The 17,537-nt window shown below is 49.5% G+C and overlaps 1 protein-coding gene across 4 annotated transcripts in view; it reads left to right on the top strand.

Annotated features, from left to right (window-relative positions):
• plekhg4 (pleckstrin homology domain containing, family G (with RhoGef domain) member 4) overlaps positions 1–17,537 on the top strand; it is an 80,942-nt gene that overhangs the window by 60,011 nt on the left and 3,394 nt on the right. For all 4 annotated transcript variants that reach the window (XM_030718724.1, XM_030718743.1, XM_030718716.1 and 1 more), the window contains 13 exons: positions 2,214–2,405; positions 2,662–2,785; positions 2,870–2,963; positions 4,263–4,349; positions 4,430–4,546; positions 5,264–5,362; positions 6,084–6,371; positions 7,302–7,424; positions 7,537–7,728; positions 14,479–15,401; positions 15,482–15,731; positions 16,022–16,111; positions 16,191–16,415. In XM_030718724.1, coding sequence (XP_030574584.1) covers positions 2,214–2,405; positions 2,662–2,785; positions 2,870–2,963; positions 4,263–4,349; positions 4,430–4,546; positions 5,264–5,362; positions 6,084–6,371; positions 7,302–7,424; positions 7,537–7,728; positions 14,479–15,401; positions 15,482–15,731; positions 16,022–16,111; positions 16,191–16,415 — 2,804 coding nt within the window. The remainder of the gene's footprint in view (positions 1–2,213; positions 2,406–2,661; positions 2,786–2,869; positions 2,964–4,262; positions 4,350–4,429; positions 4,547–5,263; positions 5,363–6,083; positions 6,372–7,301; positions 7,425–7,536; positions 7,729–14,478; positions 15,402–15,481; positions 15,732–16,021; positions 16,112–16,190; positions 16,416–17,537) is intronic.

Here is a 17,537-nt window from a genome sequence, read left to right as displayed (position 1 = left end):
ATCCTCCTCCTCCTCCTCATCTCCTCATTGGCTGAATTATTCCTCCTCTGCACCCCCTTCACTAAAAACACCCCCGACTTCTCCTCCTGTTTTAACTCACCTGTGTGGCTGCAGGAGCAGCGGTTGCACGAGTCTGTCAGGTTTTCAGTTTTAACATTTCACATTCACACGACTGCGTTTTTAATAGGAGCGTTCAGTGTTTTCAGCCGGCTCTGTTCCTCACTGCTGTTTCTCTTATCCAGGACAGGAAGTTGTGTCCTTTGTTAACAGGTTTGACTCCAGGCTCCATTAAGGGGATTTTTCTGCAGTGTCTTTATGTTTGCTCTTCAGTTCAGAGGAAGCTGAATGTCTCGCCCCTCGGGCTGTTTAAAAGGGAGAATTGCAGGTTTATCACCACGTGCTCAGATGCTGCTGGGATTTAATGATCTGGAGCTTTTCACACAGTGTAGAGATCATCACACATTTGGAACCACAAACCACTCAAAATACGTAAAGTGAAAACAGTAAGAGCTCAGCTTCTGCTGCCCTACAGGTGCAAACACTGATAGGCCGTACCTGTGTGAGTCAGAACTGCACAGGTGATGTGTTGAAGACTTAACTGTGGGGAACTACCGAGGCCCTCTGCTTTCAGGCGAAACCTCAGATCAGCATGAGTTTTCATCGGGGTGCATAAAGCGCACATTGACTCCACAGATTCTCGCACCCCCTTATACTTAGGGGGTTAGAGGTTATACCTCAGGTGTTGTTTCCCACCTGCAGCTGGTAGGTAAATCAGAATGATTGTTTTTGTCAGACCCTCATGAATCAAGTATTTGCACCACATCATATCTGTCGAGTTTTCCTGGATGTTCTTTGTACTCCTGCTCCACTGACGAGCACCTGTCAGGTCACCTGTCACAGTCATGCAGCACTTCCTGTTTCTTCCACACAGCTAAAGGAGAAGGAACGGATTTTGTTTGAAACTCTGGCTCAGACTCACGCTGTTGGCCCCACGCAGTGTTTTTATTCTCACTCTGAGGCAGGAGCAGGTTGATGGAGAGAGAAAAGGCTTGTCTGTGATTTTCCCCACTGTTTAAAATGGCACCACATTCATATTTACAATAAACAAAAGTTTATTTTTAGCCGGTTAGACTGTGTAAGGCAGGTGTGTTAAACATGCGGCCCGAGGTCAGAACGGTCCACCAAGTATCCACTGTGGCCTAATGGAGGACTCGGCACAGTCTAAAAACTGCAGAAAAATCATGAATTACTTGATTTTTTACAATAATATTCAGTGATGTTCCTGTGGTGGTGCCAGCATTAGTCTCAGAAACAGGACTACCTGGAAAGGCCTGGAAAGCATTTCTAGCTGTACAGAAGTTTTTTGGATTTCCACTGAGATCTGTAGACTACTGTGGAAAAACTGGGATCGTTTGTTGAAACTGTCTTTATTTCAGGCTCTTAATAATCCAGCTCAGTTCAGTTTTATTTATTTAGCACCAAACCACAACAGTCGCCTCAAGGCGCTTTGTATTGTGGGTATAGACCCTACAATAACCCAACAGTCAGAATGACCCCCTATGAGCAGCACTTGGTGACAGTGGGAAGGAAAAACTCTCTTTAACAGGAAGAAACCTCCATCAGAACCAGGCTCAGGGAGGGGGGGGTCATCTGCTGTGAGGGGGGGGGGGGGGGGGGGAGACAGAGATTAATAATAACTAATGATTAAATGCAGAGTTGAGTATAAACAAAGTAAATAAGGTGAATGAAAAGAAACAGTGCATTATGTGAACCCCCCAGCAGCCTAGGCCTACAGCAGCATAACTAAGGGAGGGTTCAGGGTCACCTGATCCAGCCCTAACTAAAAGCTTGATCATAAAGGAAAGTTTTAAGCCTAATCTTAAAAATAGAGAGGGTGTCTGTCTCCTGAATCCAAGCTGGAAGCTGGTTCCACAGAAGAGGGGCCTGAAAGCTGAAGGCTCTGCCTCCCATTCTGTATCCCGGGAACCACAACCACACGTTGGCTTTCCAGGTCACTAAATGAGAAAAAGAGATGATGCCTTCTGTTGGCCGGTGCATGTTAAAGCAGTGAGATAAGGGGTTATGGTTTCATGCTCAGAAAAAGGGAAAACTGTGAAGATGTTTCATGTGTGAAAACGGCTGTTAGCGGCCTCACGTCTGCTGCATCAGTACGAATGAGAGTAATACAGGTTGGTTTTGGTGTTTCTTTGCAGGCCTCTGCAGTGAGCCGCCTCCTGCCCAATCACAGGTCAGTCTGACTGCTGGTTCCAGTCCACCAGAACAACGAGTAGCTGCTCCACAGCCGAACCTACCTGCTCCTCGTGCAGTCCCAGTGCAGCTCACCCAGTCCTCCCAGTTCAGATTCTACAGTGTGCTGCTGAGGTCCGGAGCTGTTTGTTTGCCTGGTGAGAAACCACAAACATCATGTATAAACCTCAGTCTTTATTTATAGACTCAGACTGGATGAAACTGAGACCAGAGCAGTCAGAAGCTCCAGTCTGAGGTCCAGAAGCTTCATAACCAGCTGGAACAAGAGTTAAAGCTGGTCTGAGCTTTCAGTGATTTGGCCTCACAGAGGAAACAGTGGCTGTGTCGGTCTGTGAGCATGTCGCTGTTTCTGTGCCAAACGTGTTTCAGTGAAGTCGCTGTGTCTTCCTGCAGGAACCAGAGACAGGGGTGGGCGAGCTCTGCTGACCGTCTCCACCACGAGCCCCGTGTGGTCGTACCCGTACTGCGACAGCGCCGAGCTGCTCCGCCTCCTGCTCTACTACACTTCCACCCTCAGGTACCAACCTGCTCCTCCCTCACGGGGAGGCCACTCAGGTCACTGTGCTCTCCACGTTCTGACATCACTGCTTTTGTGGAACAGGAAGGAGGTGCTAGCACTGGGGCTGACTGTGCTGGTGGATGCCCGTGGAGCTGCTCCCTCCCCCGCCCTGTTCTCCGCCCTCAGGTCGCTGCAGGTGAGTCTGAACCGATCGAGCTTCCTGGAAACAGGAGCTCACTGTGAATAAATCCGGTGTAGACTGCACACGTGAAAGAGACGAAGGCTGATCAGATGTGTTTACTTCAGTCAGTGCGTCTTCCTTGTGTTTCAGGGAGGTTTTATTCTCTGAACGGCATGTCCTCGCTCCCACACTCCTCCACTCCTATTATTAGAAAGAAGCCGCTGCTCCTCATAAAGATACAATACATGCAGGACGTGTCAGATGGAAACGTTTCTATTATTATTTATAGAGCAGGTAATGATGGAGCATACTCAGCAGACTGAACGCTCTGGCAGGTGGAGTTGGTGTGATATCCTTGTTATCCTCAGGATCAGTGATGACATCCCAGAGTGAACCAACAGAACCAAAGCTGGAGCGGCCACAGCTTTCAGTTTCTCATGAAAGCAGCCGCTGCCTCATTGCATCCTCTTTTCTGGCCTCTTCTGCGATACGTCCAAGGAGTCTGAACATCCTCAGTGTTTGAGGCCGCCTTCAGGAGGGAGGGGGGGCAGTCTCCAATCCCTTTATCTCCACCTCAGTGAGAAACTCGGGCCTTAGGAAGACAGAAGCTCCTTGGTGCTACTTGTTGTTGAGGTCGGTCTGCTGTGGACTACGAATCAAGCCGGCTCTGATGGGGGCTGCCACTCTCATACTTGCCATGCCTGTGGACCGTGCGCTCTGATTGGTCAGTGGCCAGTAGAGGGCGTTGTTTACAAACAGCAGCAGTGGTTGGAGGACTGCTCGGCTGCTGCTTATAAAATCTGTCATTTATGGATCAGACACAAGTCTACACACACACACACACACACGGTGGCATCTTTGTGTAGTCAGTGGGTTTCACTCACAGATTTACTGACACACTCAGAGAGGTCAAAGGTCATTGGTGTCACCTGTCATTAACGGCACTCTAACAGGCCTGTTTTCTATTTTTCAAACTATCCTGATTTATTACTTCATTGAACTTTAAATCCTGAACAGCTGAACTCCTGCAGAACCAGGCTCCTTGTTTTATTTATACCATTGTTTTCTATTGTATTTTATTGTGTATTTAATGCAGCTCTTTAGCTTTTTTCTCTGAAACTGTGATCGATGGGTTCTTGTTCTAAATGTTGCTCATACCAAATACACAAACAGCATCTTATTGAAGCCTTCAGGTTTTTCAAATCCACACTAGAAATGCTGAACATGTGTCTGCAGTACTGTCTCACTGTGTGTGTGTGTGTGTGTGTGTGTGTGTGTGTGTGTGTGTGTGTGTGTGTGTGTGACTGACTGCAGGAGGACACACCAGGCTCCATCCATGCAGTTTTAATCCTGACTAACAAGGACTCATCTCTGCGTGTGGACAAACCTGCAGCTACACAGGTAACACCTGACACTGCAGCTGCTCACAAACACACCCGCCGGCCTTCACGTGAATGTGTGTTAATGTTCTTGTTGTGCAGGTGGAGGTGCTGAGCTCTCTGAAGTCTGTTCAGAAACACGTGGAGCTCCGACAGCTTCCTGTGGAGTTCGGAGGATCCTTCAGCTTCAGCCAGAGCGGCTGGATCAGCTTCAGATCGGTCAGTGTATCTCACACACAGATGCACATGAACAGACAGGCGCACACACACACACACAAACCTAATGTTAATGCTAATAAACTAATGAGACCAAAGTAGGACTGAAGTCAGGATGGGGGGGCCCTCCCCCCGCCCGCTCTGGGTCACCCTCCATAACAGCCAATGATAACTGAGGAGGACAGAGCAGGTGTGGATCAACAGAAGTAATAAGAGCGGGGCAGTCCTGGAAACATCTGCACAGCACACAGTAAAATCAAACCTTCCTGAAGTGTTTCACCTGGATGAAGACGAGTCGGGTCAGACTCATAGTTCATGTTTCTGTTGATGATTCACAAACCTCAGTAAACCCCATCAGTCGGTGCAGTGATGCCTGCTCGTTGTTGCTGCAGATGGATGGATGAGGTCTTCAGCTGGAGCGGTTCTGATTCTGGAAGAACTGAAGACTTCCAGAGCTTCCGTAAGCTTCTGGAAGTCGTGACTCTTTCCTTCCTGCAGCTGAAGCACTTTGAAGCTTTGGGTGCTTCATTAAAGATAATGAGACCGGTTGGCCCACATTCCTGGGTTGCTAATGACATGAGGTTTCCATTGTAGGGCCACAGTGGAAGGTTTTAATTATCTTCCAGCTCTTGTGTATTTAAAGCTTCTGTTCTTCAGTAAGTGTGTTTAGTGCAGCTTTAGGAACTCTTCAGGTGATGGAAACGTGTGTTTGTCCCTCAGAGACTGGAGCAGCTGAGCCGTCAGTGTGAGGACGTCATCATCCTGCTGCAGAAGAACATCGACTCCCTGCAGTCCACCCCTTTACCGCCCACTGCCGAGGTAAAAATACAACGTGCTGTCATGCATTCTGTTTTTGGCTCAGGAGCCTAAATCTGTCCAATAAAACCAAATGAGGGTGAGGATGAGGTCCTTAGGAGAGCTGATGCCACGCTGGACTGTCTGAGCCGTCCTCCGCTCACAGTTGGAGCTGCTGTCATCACTCTAGGACTAAAAGACTGTCCGTCTGATGCTTTGGATAAGTGGCACTCTGACCATACGTCTGCTACTAATTTAGCACCGTTTCATACTTAAGAAGAAGTCTCTTTTTAAATTCCTGTGTTTTTGTTTTGGCTGCAAAATAAATTCCCTCTAATGGGACGATAAAGGTAATATTTAAACCGTCCCTCCTCCTTTTGAACTTAATGTAAAACTGCATGTTTTCTGGAGAAGCTGAGCTCACTGAAACGAGTGTGTGATGACACATGGACCGAGGATCCCTTCACCTCTGGAAGTGTTAAAATCCACTGATGTGTGTTTTTATTCACATGAACTGTAGTTTTGTGTTCGGGTCTGTGTAGTTTGTGTAACTGTCTCCTGAATCTGTTTGTTCACTTCTGGCCTGTCTGAGTTTGGGAGCCATGAGCTGTTGATATCGTCCTTCACTGAGTAAACTGGAACTACTCAAAGTAGTTCTGACAGGAAGTGTTTCAGGATCCTTCAGTTTACACCGTCTGGTCCCAGTTCTCCCATCAAGGCTCAGACCTCCATCTCTCTTCCCCAGGATGCAGAGCTGCTGCTGTCCCGGTACAAAGCAGTGATGTGCAGCATCCTCGCGGACAGCCGATTGGTCCAGCTGCAGCAGGAGGGCGGCGCCTCTCTGTCATGGCTGCGCAGGGAGGAGAGCAGCGTCGCCGCGGCGGTGGACCAGCGGGCGGCGTTGGAGACGGTGTCGGCTCTGTACGAGCAGGTGGACGAGCTGCTCCACCGCCTGGTGATGCTGTCCAACTCCAAAACGCAGGAGCTGAACTTCATCGTGGACTTCAGGAACCTGGAGCAGGGCTTCCGTGAGGTCAGTCTGAGCACGCTCAGTATGCACCGTTAATTCTGATAGTCACATCAGTGTCGTCTTAATGTGATGAGCCGACTTCATGTTGAACGACGCTGAGCTGTGGATGGTGGCCCCCCGGTGGGCCGTGTAGGTACTGCAGGTACACAAACATCGTCAGTTGTTTAGTTAAAAGTTTCCATTAAATATTTCTGAGAGCATCAAATCTGTGGAACGAGTTTATCTTCTGATGCTTCGATTGGACGTCTCAAACACCTCCCCCTGAACCCACTAATAAACAATTATTATGAATCAATAAATATTAGAGGAGCTGTTGAGTCGTCATTTTAATAATTAATTATAATTAATATTTTATTATAATTAATTAATATTATAATTAATTCAGTTTACAGCAGATCCATATATGACCTTTCTGCTGCTTCTCTGCATGGGGGTGTGGATGAGCTGTCAGACGCTGGGCCCCCCAGGCACAGATGAGCTGAAAGAGCCGCAGTCACGTCTTTGTAGGACATCCAGACGGCATCGATCAGGTTTCTTTTTTCTCTTTGTGACCTTATTCTTCGTTTCTGTCATTGTTCGGCCGGCGTGACCACGAAAATGTGAAATCAGATTCTTTTAGTCTTGAACAACAGAAAACCCCGTGCAGAGGGTGCATCTGTAAATCTTCACCGCAGTAGTTCATGGTAATTTAAACAGCAGCTTCTCTGCTCTTTGGAAAAGTTCCTGCAGCCCCCACCGCTCACTGTCCTCTGCTGCAGCTCTTCAGGTGGTGTCACGAGAACCTGGTGCTCCTCAGACAGCAGCTTCAGAGACTCTGAGGTTTCTGACAGGGTGGGAGGTTTGATGCTCGGCTCCTGGACCGCATGTTGTCTTTGTGTTGATGTAGGAAAGCAGTCTGTGTGTGTCCTTCATGCCTCTGTGTGCGTCCTTCAGGTGAAGACGTGGCTGCAGGAGGTCGGTGAAGTTCGTCTGAAGAGTCTGGAAGAACCAGAAGATTCTCTGGAGCTTCTGAACCAAAAGCAGCAGGACTACAAGGACTTCTGCACAACGGCATATGTATGACACACACACACACACACACACACTCTCCCACTGGTTTCTTTTAGGCTCTGTCCCTCCTGAGGACCAGTCCGGTTACAGAGTGCCGTTCCTTCCTCTCTGTCTGCAGGAACAGTGTGAACGAGGTAAGGAGCTGCTCTCTCGTCTGGAGCGCTGGGACGACGTGTCATCTGCTGACCTCCACGTCTACGAGGACAAAGTTCACTCCTTCTGGGCTCAGCTGCAGGATTTCACTCAGAGGGTCAGCAGCACCGGGCAGCACATCGAGCGGGCCGTCCAGCTCTACCGCTTCTTGGATCAGGTACGCCGAGGCTTCAGGAAGAAGCGGGGACGTGAATGTTTGTTATCCTCTGTAAATGTGTGTTTTATGCTTTCAGCAGAGCGTCTGCAGCTCTGAGATCCCAGAGCGGTTACAGCGCTGACTTTATTTCAGTTTGAACTGTCTGATCTGAGGAGGCCGTCGAGCCTGAGCAGCTTTGTAAATCTAATTTTAGGTGCATGTAAAATAGTTGAATCTGCAGCAGCTGGTTAGTCGTGTCTGCCCCCCCCCCCCCCCCCCCCCCCTCGTCTCCCTGCAGTGAAACTGACAGCTTGTATTGAGGCCAGGAGGATGAAGGGGGGGGGGGGGGGTCAATATTGCTTTGTGTACTGGACTCTTTGTAAAGGGGTGTGGGGGGGGGGTGATGGTCTTCGTCCACATGACTGATTGTTTGTGTATTTTTACTGGATGCTGATATTTTGATGCAGATTCTTTGAATCGAGTTGGCGCTGTCCCTGAGACCTCAGCGACCTTCTGGAAACCAAGCTGCCTGTAATCAGTCATAAGATCATATTTGTTAACGTGCTGTTTTCTCATTTACCAAGTTTAAGAGACGGTTTCAGGGGGCGTGGTCTGATTAAACAGGTCGGAGTGTTTACCGAGAGTTACTCTGACTCTGCTGCGCAGAGCTGCACCTCCTTAACGGCTGGATTCAGGTAGGCCTGGGAGGTTAAACAGTAATCATCATTAAAGCAGTACGAGTCCAGGTCCATATTAAGCCGACGACAGTAATGCGGCGCCGAAGCGAGGGCGGAGTTAGAGCCGCTGGCAGCAGCGCACACACTGATGTTTTACCTGTTCGCAGCATCGATTCCCAGCAGCTTCAAACAGTTTGAATCTGATGATCCAGCATAGTTTTAATATCTTTAATTATTCAGAAAATAAGTTTCTATTCTTTTTATTATTCGTACTTAGATTCAGCTTCTGACATACAATAATATTTAACCTTTTATCCTCACATCACACTCACAAAGGAAAGCTGTGATATCGAGATCACTCAGCAGTCGTTTCAGGTGAGGACGAGGTCCTTAGGAGAGCCCCCCCGTGTGACGGGGCGTCCGACTGTCCCAGGCTCACTTCCTGTCCTGGTTGGTTTGTGCGCGGCTCAGAGACGGTTTTCATTGGCTCAGACTGATTCTGACTTTCACCACTGAAACCACAGAGACACACAAGAGACACAAAGCATTTCTGCACGACACCAACGTGTGTGTGTGTGTGTGTGTGTGTGTGTGTGTGTGTGTGTGTGTGTGTGTGTGTGTGTGTGTGTGTGCGCGCTCTGAAGTTTCCACGCTGATACACTGAGCAGCCAATATTGACTTGCCACACACAAACTCTCAGGAATGAAGCACACGCATGAGTGTGTGTGTGTGTGTGTGTGTGTGTGTAGTCCAGGTATCACTCCAGTGCCAAGTTTTCCTTCCTCCTCCCTTTCATTCCTTTCACCACAAAGTCTTTGTTGCCGTGGTGATGCCCCCCCCGCCCTCCTTCTGGGACCGCCCATCTGCCATTCAGCCCATTGATGAGGTGGGGGGGGGGTGACTGTGTGTGCGTGTGTGTGTGTGTGGCCAGGATGCCGCTCTCTGCTCGCTTCATTCAGGCTTCAGAGCTTCAGCTGAACACACCGAGGTACGATACACACTTCTGTTTTTCTCTTTAAACACACACACACAGCTGAGGTTTGTTAGAAGTTTTATCCGAGTGTGTGTGTGTGTGTGTGTTTCCCTGATCGTGTTGCTCTGCGATGCTTCTGCTCTCACTTGTGTTCATTTTAAAGTTTTTTGCGCGTCGACCTCGGCGTGCGCAGCATTTTGACTGTTGCGATGGCGGCTGCGTCAGCTGAGGTGAACTTTGCCGACTATCGTGATAATCGCCTCTTTGGGACGGAGACGGCCGACGAGCTGCAGGAAAAGAAACCAAACGACGTCAGCAAACGTAAAACCGTCCGCGTCACAGAAGTCACGCCGGCCAGTAGCTTTTCCTGCTTTGTGGCGTCCACGCTGTTCACAGCTGAGTGTCAGCTGGCAGAGCGCTCTGTGCTCATTGGTAGATGATGACTGTAACTGAAACGCAGCCTTTCTGCTCTCACTTTCAGGCCATGAACCGTATTTACCTTCTGTGCACACACGTCATTGTTTCTGTCATTGTGAGGCATCAGAAACGTAGTTTGGTGTTTCTTTAGAGGGGAAAAAATTACAGTAAGGGTTAACCTAACCTAACCCAACCCTAACCCTTACTGATGACTTCATCGAGATTAGATGATGGAGAACAAATAAACTCCATTACTGTGGCACTTGTTGCCGGACAGATCTTTGAAAAGCCTTGAGCAGAGCAGGTCCTGTTCTCAGGATCGTTTCAGCACAGATAAATCAGCTGGTGATCCGGTCACAGTCGGGCTGATATTGTCGTCTAAAGCCGCCTTTACTTTAATTTCACTGAACTCGAGGAGCCGTGTGAGCTCATGTTCAAACTCCGTGTTGGGTTCGTTCTGAACCGGCCCGGCGGCTCCTCCAAACTGTCGGCGTCTCCTGGAACAGAAACTGTGGAGCTTCAGGTTCCACCCGGCAGTTTCTGGCAGGATCGGTGCTGTTTCAATATGAGAGTTAATATTTAAGGAGAGTGATCAGAGTTTCTTCTTATGGACGATCAGTTTCCTCTTTTTGTTTCATGCATTTCATACGTCTTCTTCGTTGCAGCAATGATTTGAGAGTTTTGGGAGGTCACCGCGACCTTTGACTGTTGAAATCTGCTCATCCTTGAGGCAAAGTTAATTTTTGTGCCACATTTAAATATATTGAGAATGGACACCTGAAAACACAACGCCCACAGGGATGAAATCAGCTGATACTGACGGAGGACAGTCGGCCTTTGTTTGGCTTTTCTGGGTTTTGCTGCAGAATAAAAACTGAATGCAGGAACAGAAAGAGTGAAACAAACTTCTTCACATTGACACGAGTTTGAAGACACTCTCCTCCGGGAACCACAAAGAGCTGCTGAGCTGTTTGAAGTAGCTCCACCACTGCTCCTCCAAAGGAGGAGGAAAGGAGCCCTGCCCCCTCCTTTCCTCTGGTTTTGGAGGGTTTTGGCCTCCTCCGCCCTCCCTCCGTCTCCCCTCCTCCTCTTTGGTTGACTGGCTCCAGGCCTGGAGTCCTGCAGGGCCACTGTCCCCAAAACCCGAGCCCATGTGCTGCTCCTCCTCCTCCTCCTTCCTCTGAAGCACCATAACAACCACATGTTATTTTAATTAGAGCCTACCTCCTCTTCTCTACCCCACTGCTGCACTCTCTCTCTTGTTTGGAAACATCCAGAGTGGAGCTCAAACAATTGGCTGAATAATCAATTTATTGATCGGCAGAAATATAATCAGCATCTGTTCTGATGATTGATTGTTGGAGGCCTGAAAAAAGGCAGATCCAAACCAAGTGTTGTCACATTTGTGACGTGGAAACAGTAAGGCGGACAGTAACACGCCTCGGCCTTTGTTTCTGAATCTGTCCAAAAAATCTTTTAAAGAATTGATTTTATAGAAAAGGCCTGGAACAATCTGCTCCTCATATTCACATGATCTGAATCCTGAAAGAAAAGAAAACAATTCAAAAAAGAAGAGTAAACAAACAAAACAGATTACATATGTCATCTGGCCTGGGGGATCCCCAAGGAGGAACTGGAAAATGATGCTGGGGAGATATCTGGAATCCCCCCGAGCTTGGTGCCACCATAACCCGACCTCAAGAAGGGACGGACGGATGGACGGACGATCCTGCACTCGGGTGCTTACATCCATCTGTTCAGTGTGATGTGATCACACAGCAGAAGAAGCCACATTGTAGCAGATCTGATTTATCCTGACTGAGTAGTTTTCCATTCATTTATATGAGCAGTTGTCTCACGGCCGTTTATACTGTAAGATAAAGACCCTGCAGCATTAGAGAGAAAACCCAACGATCAGGCTCGATGATGGGGACGAAGAGCTCCCTTTTAACAGGAAGCCACCTCCCACAGGCCGAGGCTCATGCAGACACCTGCCTCAGCTGAGCGAGGGGATCAGGGACGTCTAACGATGCATGTGCACCGAAACCCTCGACTTTTCTAGACTTCATCCAAAGGAAGTGCATGTATTGAAGTGTCCTGACCTTTAACCTGCTCCCAGGTGGAGTCTGTGCTGATGCTGACGTATGAACAGAGCTGCTAATTGTCCCATTCACCGCTAACGACTGGCCATCACGTGTGCTGCTACCAGGCAGTTTGCCTAAACCACAGAGAGCTGCATACGATGAAGGAAAACATCCCGAAAAGTGATGCATAAAATCTGAGTTAATATAAACGTTTTTATTTGGGATCTGCATTACCTCTGACCTCTGAATCAAACCAATCCCGTCCTCGTTTAAATGCTCCAATCAGATCTAAATAAATTAATTAAAGCCTCTTCATAAGTAAAATGTACCCAGAGGTTTTCAGTTTGATTCAGGCGCTGCAGGACTGAAGATAAAGACCCTACAGTTACAGTAAAACACTTCTGTGAGGGTCCTCACAAAGACACGCAGAACCGTGTGTGTATGTGTGTGTGTGTGTGTGTGTGTGCGTGGGAAATGAGCGGCTGCAGCGATCAGGACACATCAGCAGCTAATCGGTCTGAAGAGCGCTGACCCGCTGACCTCCCACCGCAGCGGCGCTCCGTATGGTTTCATTGTTATCGCCTCCCTTCACTGTCCCGTCAGATCGTCTCCATCTTGGTTGTTTACATCGACCTCAGGAAGATGGGAAGCCTCGTCTCACGGCGCCTTCTTTTGGACCTTAAACCCTGCTGGCTCACTTTCGGCAGCTCTCAGATCAGTGAGTTCAGTCTGACGAGATTACTAGAAATTATCCCGTATTTGTGAAATATTTGCTTCCACATCCTGTTCTTTGGTGAATGTGACACATGCAGTAAACCCTCTCCTCCTGACATCCAAGTTTCCCCCCTCAAAGCCTCTGTGGGAGGACCGAAGGACGAGGAGATGCACAGCTCCACCTTTAGATGTTTCGAGGCATAAAATGGACCGATGGAGGAGTAGATGAAGGTAGATAAAGATACAGGTGGGAGCACACCTCAGTTTTCTCAGCCAGACGTGCAGCAGATGGTTTCTCTGATAGTTTTGGTCATTAAAACCACAGCAGTTTGTTTCGTGCTCTCATGAATCTCTGACCTGCACATTTACAGTCAGGCCCAACGAACCCGAGCTCAGACATGCCGCCGTGCTCTTCTTCGTGCACCTCTGAAGCAGGTGAAGCCACAGACCTCCGCTCTGCAATTTGAGACTTAAATCACGACAACCTGAAGGCCTTCACACACACTCAGATTTTTCTGTGTGGCTGCTGGGTTGTTTTCCCTCAGCAGGCAGTGAGGAGGGGCTCTTTACCCCCACCCTGCACTGGGCTTCGAGCGCCCTCTGCTGGTCACACCGTGGCTGCCCTCCTCAGCTGTCACTGCTGCTGAACTCTTCCTCTCCAGACCTTGAAAAGTTTGGAATGACCCACTCTGAACTGACACACACACACACGACCTCGCACGTGTGTGTGTGTGTGTGTGTGTCCTGCTGTTTTAGTGGTGAGGTAATGTGTTAGCTGTATGTCAGGAGGGTACAGACCCATTCAGTCTGTCAGTAGGAAAGCAGGAGGCCTCTTCTTTCATTTACACACACACACACACACTCCCGTGCTCTCCTCCCCCTCCAGCCTCCAACAAAGAGGAGACTGGCGGTCGACTCCTTTGTGGTGCGCACACACTCATGAGCTCACACTTCAAAGGTTTGCGGCTGCAGATTTGCAGTGACGGCATTTGTCTCTTTTTGTTGTTGTTTGTTGTTGTTTGTTTGTTGGCTGAGGGAACCTCTCTGACCACAGCTGAACACTCGGGTCCAAGTTTGTTCGCCTTTAAGGAAAGATGGAGCGTTTTTCACGTGGCCGTAAACTCGGGGCAGATCGTTTCTCACACAGATGGTAAAGTTAACACGTTAGAGCTGCTGTTTCAGTGCCCCCCCCCCCTTTAGGACCCGCCCCAGGGCAGGTGTTTGAGTGACCCTGAAAAGCTGCCAGGAGGGGCTGAAATAAGTTAAAGTTGGAGCTTCCCATGTAAATAGCTAAAACAACCTCCTCCTATTGTTTTCTTTTTTCAGTCCTGCTGTAACCTCTTCTTTGAGATTTATTATAATGAGGAAACGGCAACATTTCTTCAGCTTAATGCTGCTCAGGGTCAAAGGTCAGAGGTGCCTTGTGGCCACGTACCCATGTCAGAAGTCCAGCTTCCTGGATTTATGTTTTTGAGATGAGTGAAGTGGTTTTATTTTCAGATTTATTATTTTTTTTACAGGTTTCTGTGAATATTTGGGTCGTCGCAGCATCACCTTCAACCAGCAGCAGCTGCTGGGCTTTAACTGCTTCTAATGTCGAGTTTTATCATTTTGAAACAGGTGGCAGTCGTGAATCCTTAGTGAACCAATCAGCGTGCATCACAGAGTCGATGTTAAAGAAGGTGACGGGTTGTTGATGCTGCTCCTGAAAACTCCAAGGTTTTTTCTTCTACAGGCAGCTGTAAATAATTATTTTAGCTCCTTTTACTCCAGTTCACTGAGGACTTTCTCATGAGCGCCCCCTGCTGCACCCTGGGCTAAATTGCATCCATTTTCTGTACAGTGGGATTAACAGGAAGTAGAGTGGCTCCTTTACCTCGGCCCCTCTCTCTCTCTCTCTCTGCAGGCCTATGGCTGGGCGCTGCAGGGTATGCGTCACCTAGGTGGGATCAGTATGGAGGACTGCACACTTCCAGACAAATGCCAGGCTGTGATTGGCTGCTTGGAGGACTACCAGCGTCAACACCCACCGATCCCAGACGCCCGTTTTCAGGAGATGAAGGTGGCGGCGGGTGAGCTGCGGGGCGAGCGAGGCCTCTGTCAGTGGAGCTTTGCTTGGTCCAAGTGTCAGGAGACCAAGAAGATGTTTGACAGGAAGATGGAGGCAGCGCTCAAGACACGAGACTCCGCCCACAGGCGCCGTTCTGACTCTGTCACCAGCAGGAGCTCCGTCTCCTCCCGGAAATCTCTGTCAGGATTCTGGGGGATCCGTGACACCTCCTCATCCTCCTCCTTCCTACCAGAGGAAAAAAGAAACTCCTCCTCACCCCCTCGTAGCACCTCCTTAGTGCTCCCCATCACCTCCACCCCTGCTCCCTCCGCCTCCCCTCCCACCCCCCAGCACACGCCGCTCTTCCGACGGCTGTTTCGCAGCTCCTCCTCAGATGAGTCCTCTGACCGTGTGGATTTCACCTCCTGCAGTCCCAGAAGCCGCCTGGATTCTTCCCCCTGCTTCACCCTATCTTCTTCTACCTTCTCTATCTCCTCCTCCTCCTCATCCTGCAGACGGCAGCAGCTCAGAAAGACTCAAAGCTTCGACTGCCCCGCCACCCCCGAGACGTCGCGGTACAGCCCGTCTGCTCGCGCCCGCAGCGAGCCGGCGCGCAGAGGAAACACGGGCGTATTCATCCGTGGCCTGGAGGGCAGCAGCACCGAGGCAGCGGACCGCACGCTCTGCCCCAGGACGCCTTCCCACAGCTGGGCGGGACAGGGGCCGCATTGTCCCGGGACACCCAGCACCCCCTCAGTGGACTCCCGACCCAGGGGCAGGTGGGTAATCTCGTTTTCTGGCATTGAATCCAGACTGACACTGCTCTGCTGACACGGGCTGTGTATTTCTGTGCCTGCAGTAAGCTGCGTCACATCGTGGAGGAGATGGTGAACACTGAGCGTGAGTACGTCCGCTCGCTGCGTTACATCATCCATCACTACTTCCCTGAGATGGATCGAGGAGACCTCCCTCAGGACCTGAGGGGGAAGCGCTCCGTCGTCTTCGGCAACCTGGAGAAACTCCTCGACTTCCACAACCAGTTCTTCCTGAAGGAGCTGGAGGCCTGCTCGAAGCACCCGCTCAGAGTGCCGCACTGCTTCCTCAGACATGTAGGAGACACACACACACACACACACACACACACACACACACACACACACACACACACACAATCTCTACATATTTATCTCATAGAAACCAACATGAAGTTTTTCTCATTTTATAGCAAAATCAGATCTGTGTGTTCAGTTGTTCAGATGAGTCTTTCTGCAGATGATTGTTACCTGAACGCAGGTGTTACCTGAACGCAGGTGTTACCTGAACGCAGGTGTTACCTGAACGCAGGTGTTACCTGAACGCAGGTGCTCTGTGTGAGTGTGTTTGTGTTTGTGTTGAACAGCAGGAGCAGTTCGGTCTGTACGCTCTCTACAGCAAGAACAAACCCAAGTCTGACGCTCTGCTGGCGAACCACGGACACTCCTTCTTCAGGGTGAGAACTACTTCTGACCTTTGAGCTTAATGTGACCTCTGACCTATACTGACACTAACCCCCTCCCCTGCTTCTGCAGAGGAAGCAGCTGGAGCTGGGAGATAAGATGGACCTTTCCTCCTACCTGCTGAAGCCCGTTCAGAGGATGAGCAAATACGCGCTGCTCCTCACTGACCTCATGAAGGAGGTGGGCGTGGCTCAGGAGGCGGAGCTTGCTACGCTGCAGAGAGCCACCAACATGGTCAAGTTCCAGCTTCGCCACGGAAACGACCTGCTGGCCATGGACGCCATCCGAGACTGTGATGTAAGTGTGTCAGCGTCACAGCTGAACGCGTGTCGCGGATGTGTTACGTGCTGCTGCACTCGCACCAGAAATACTGACGGCTGAGGGGGTGGAGCGAGTCCCCGGATCAGGACTTCTGGAACCGGCTGAGTTTGGGATGGTTTCCCATAGTTTGATGTTTGTGAAGTTGGTAGGGAGTCCTTGCAGAAAATCCTGGATCCAGAATCCAGATGAACTCCAAAAGTTAAATCAGTTCTAATCTGGGCTGGTTCACGTTTTCAGTAGTACTAACAGCCGGTCACATGACCTGCCGGTGGAGGTAATTACAACCACAACAAGATTGAGGACGGCGTGCCGGCAGGTTTGTGTGTTGTGGGTTTCATGATGTGAGACGTTTAAACTCTCTTCAGTTAAACAGGAACCATCAGCTGTTTGCTGTTAAAGCCACTTCACAGGCTTCCTGCAGCCTCCCTGTGAGGCTGATGACAGCCTGCAAAAAGCCTGAGCAGGGATTCCTGTGTTCACATCACCAGCATAAAGACCATCCCGTAAACCCGACCAGAGCCGCTTTGGCTTTTGTGGTCTTTTACTTTCTTATAATCGCGTTTCAAACTCATCATTTACTCGTTACTTTGCCTCGTTGGGCGGTCGAAGCCCTTAAAGGTACTGAAGTCCTGCAGCGTAGTTTAGCTCATGCCTAAATAAACTCATCTGTAATGCACGAATATCACAGATGTTCAGGTCCCGGCTCGGAGCGCTCTCGTGGGAATGTCAGCCTTCCTGATTGGATGGTGCAGGTTAAATCCACCTGCAGCTGCTCCTGGAAATGTTGAAGCAGCGAGCTGCCTGCGAGTGTCTTCGCATTAATAAACACATTTAGATACTTTGATCTCAAATTTCAGTTAAAGCGCTCTAAAAAAGTCTGCCTGAGAAGAAGTGCAGGCCCAGGTTTACGTCTCAGTCTGAGAGGTCATAACTGTGCTGCACGTCCTCCATCATTTACAGGCTTTATGAAGCCCACTGGTCCTTCTGCACTCGTGTCCCTCAGAGGTTCCTCCTGTGCTGGGGGATAAAATGAGAGCCCACACACGATGAGCCCCCATTTCCTGCAGTGTTGATGATCAAGACTAGAACTATGAGAGA

Source organism: Archocentrus centrarchus, chromosome 3, assembly GCF_007364275.1.
Source record: "Archocentrus centrarchus isolate MPI-CPG fArcCen1 chromosome 3, fArcCen1, whole genome shotgun sequence".
Lineage (NCBI taxonomy): Eukaryota > Metazoa > Chordata > Actinopteri > Cichliformes > Cichlidae > Archocentrus > Archocentrus centrarchus.
The sequence above is the reverse complement of the archived record's forward strand: the minus strand, read 5'-3'. Positions and strand labels throughout refer to the sequence as shown.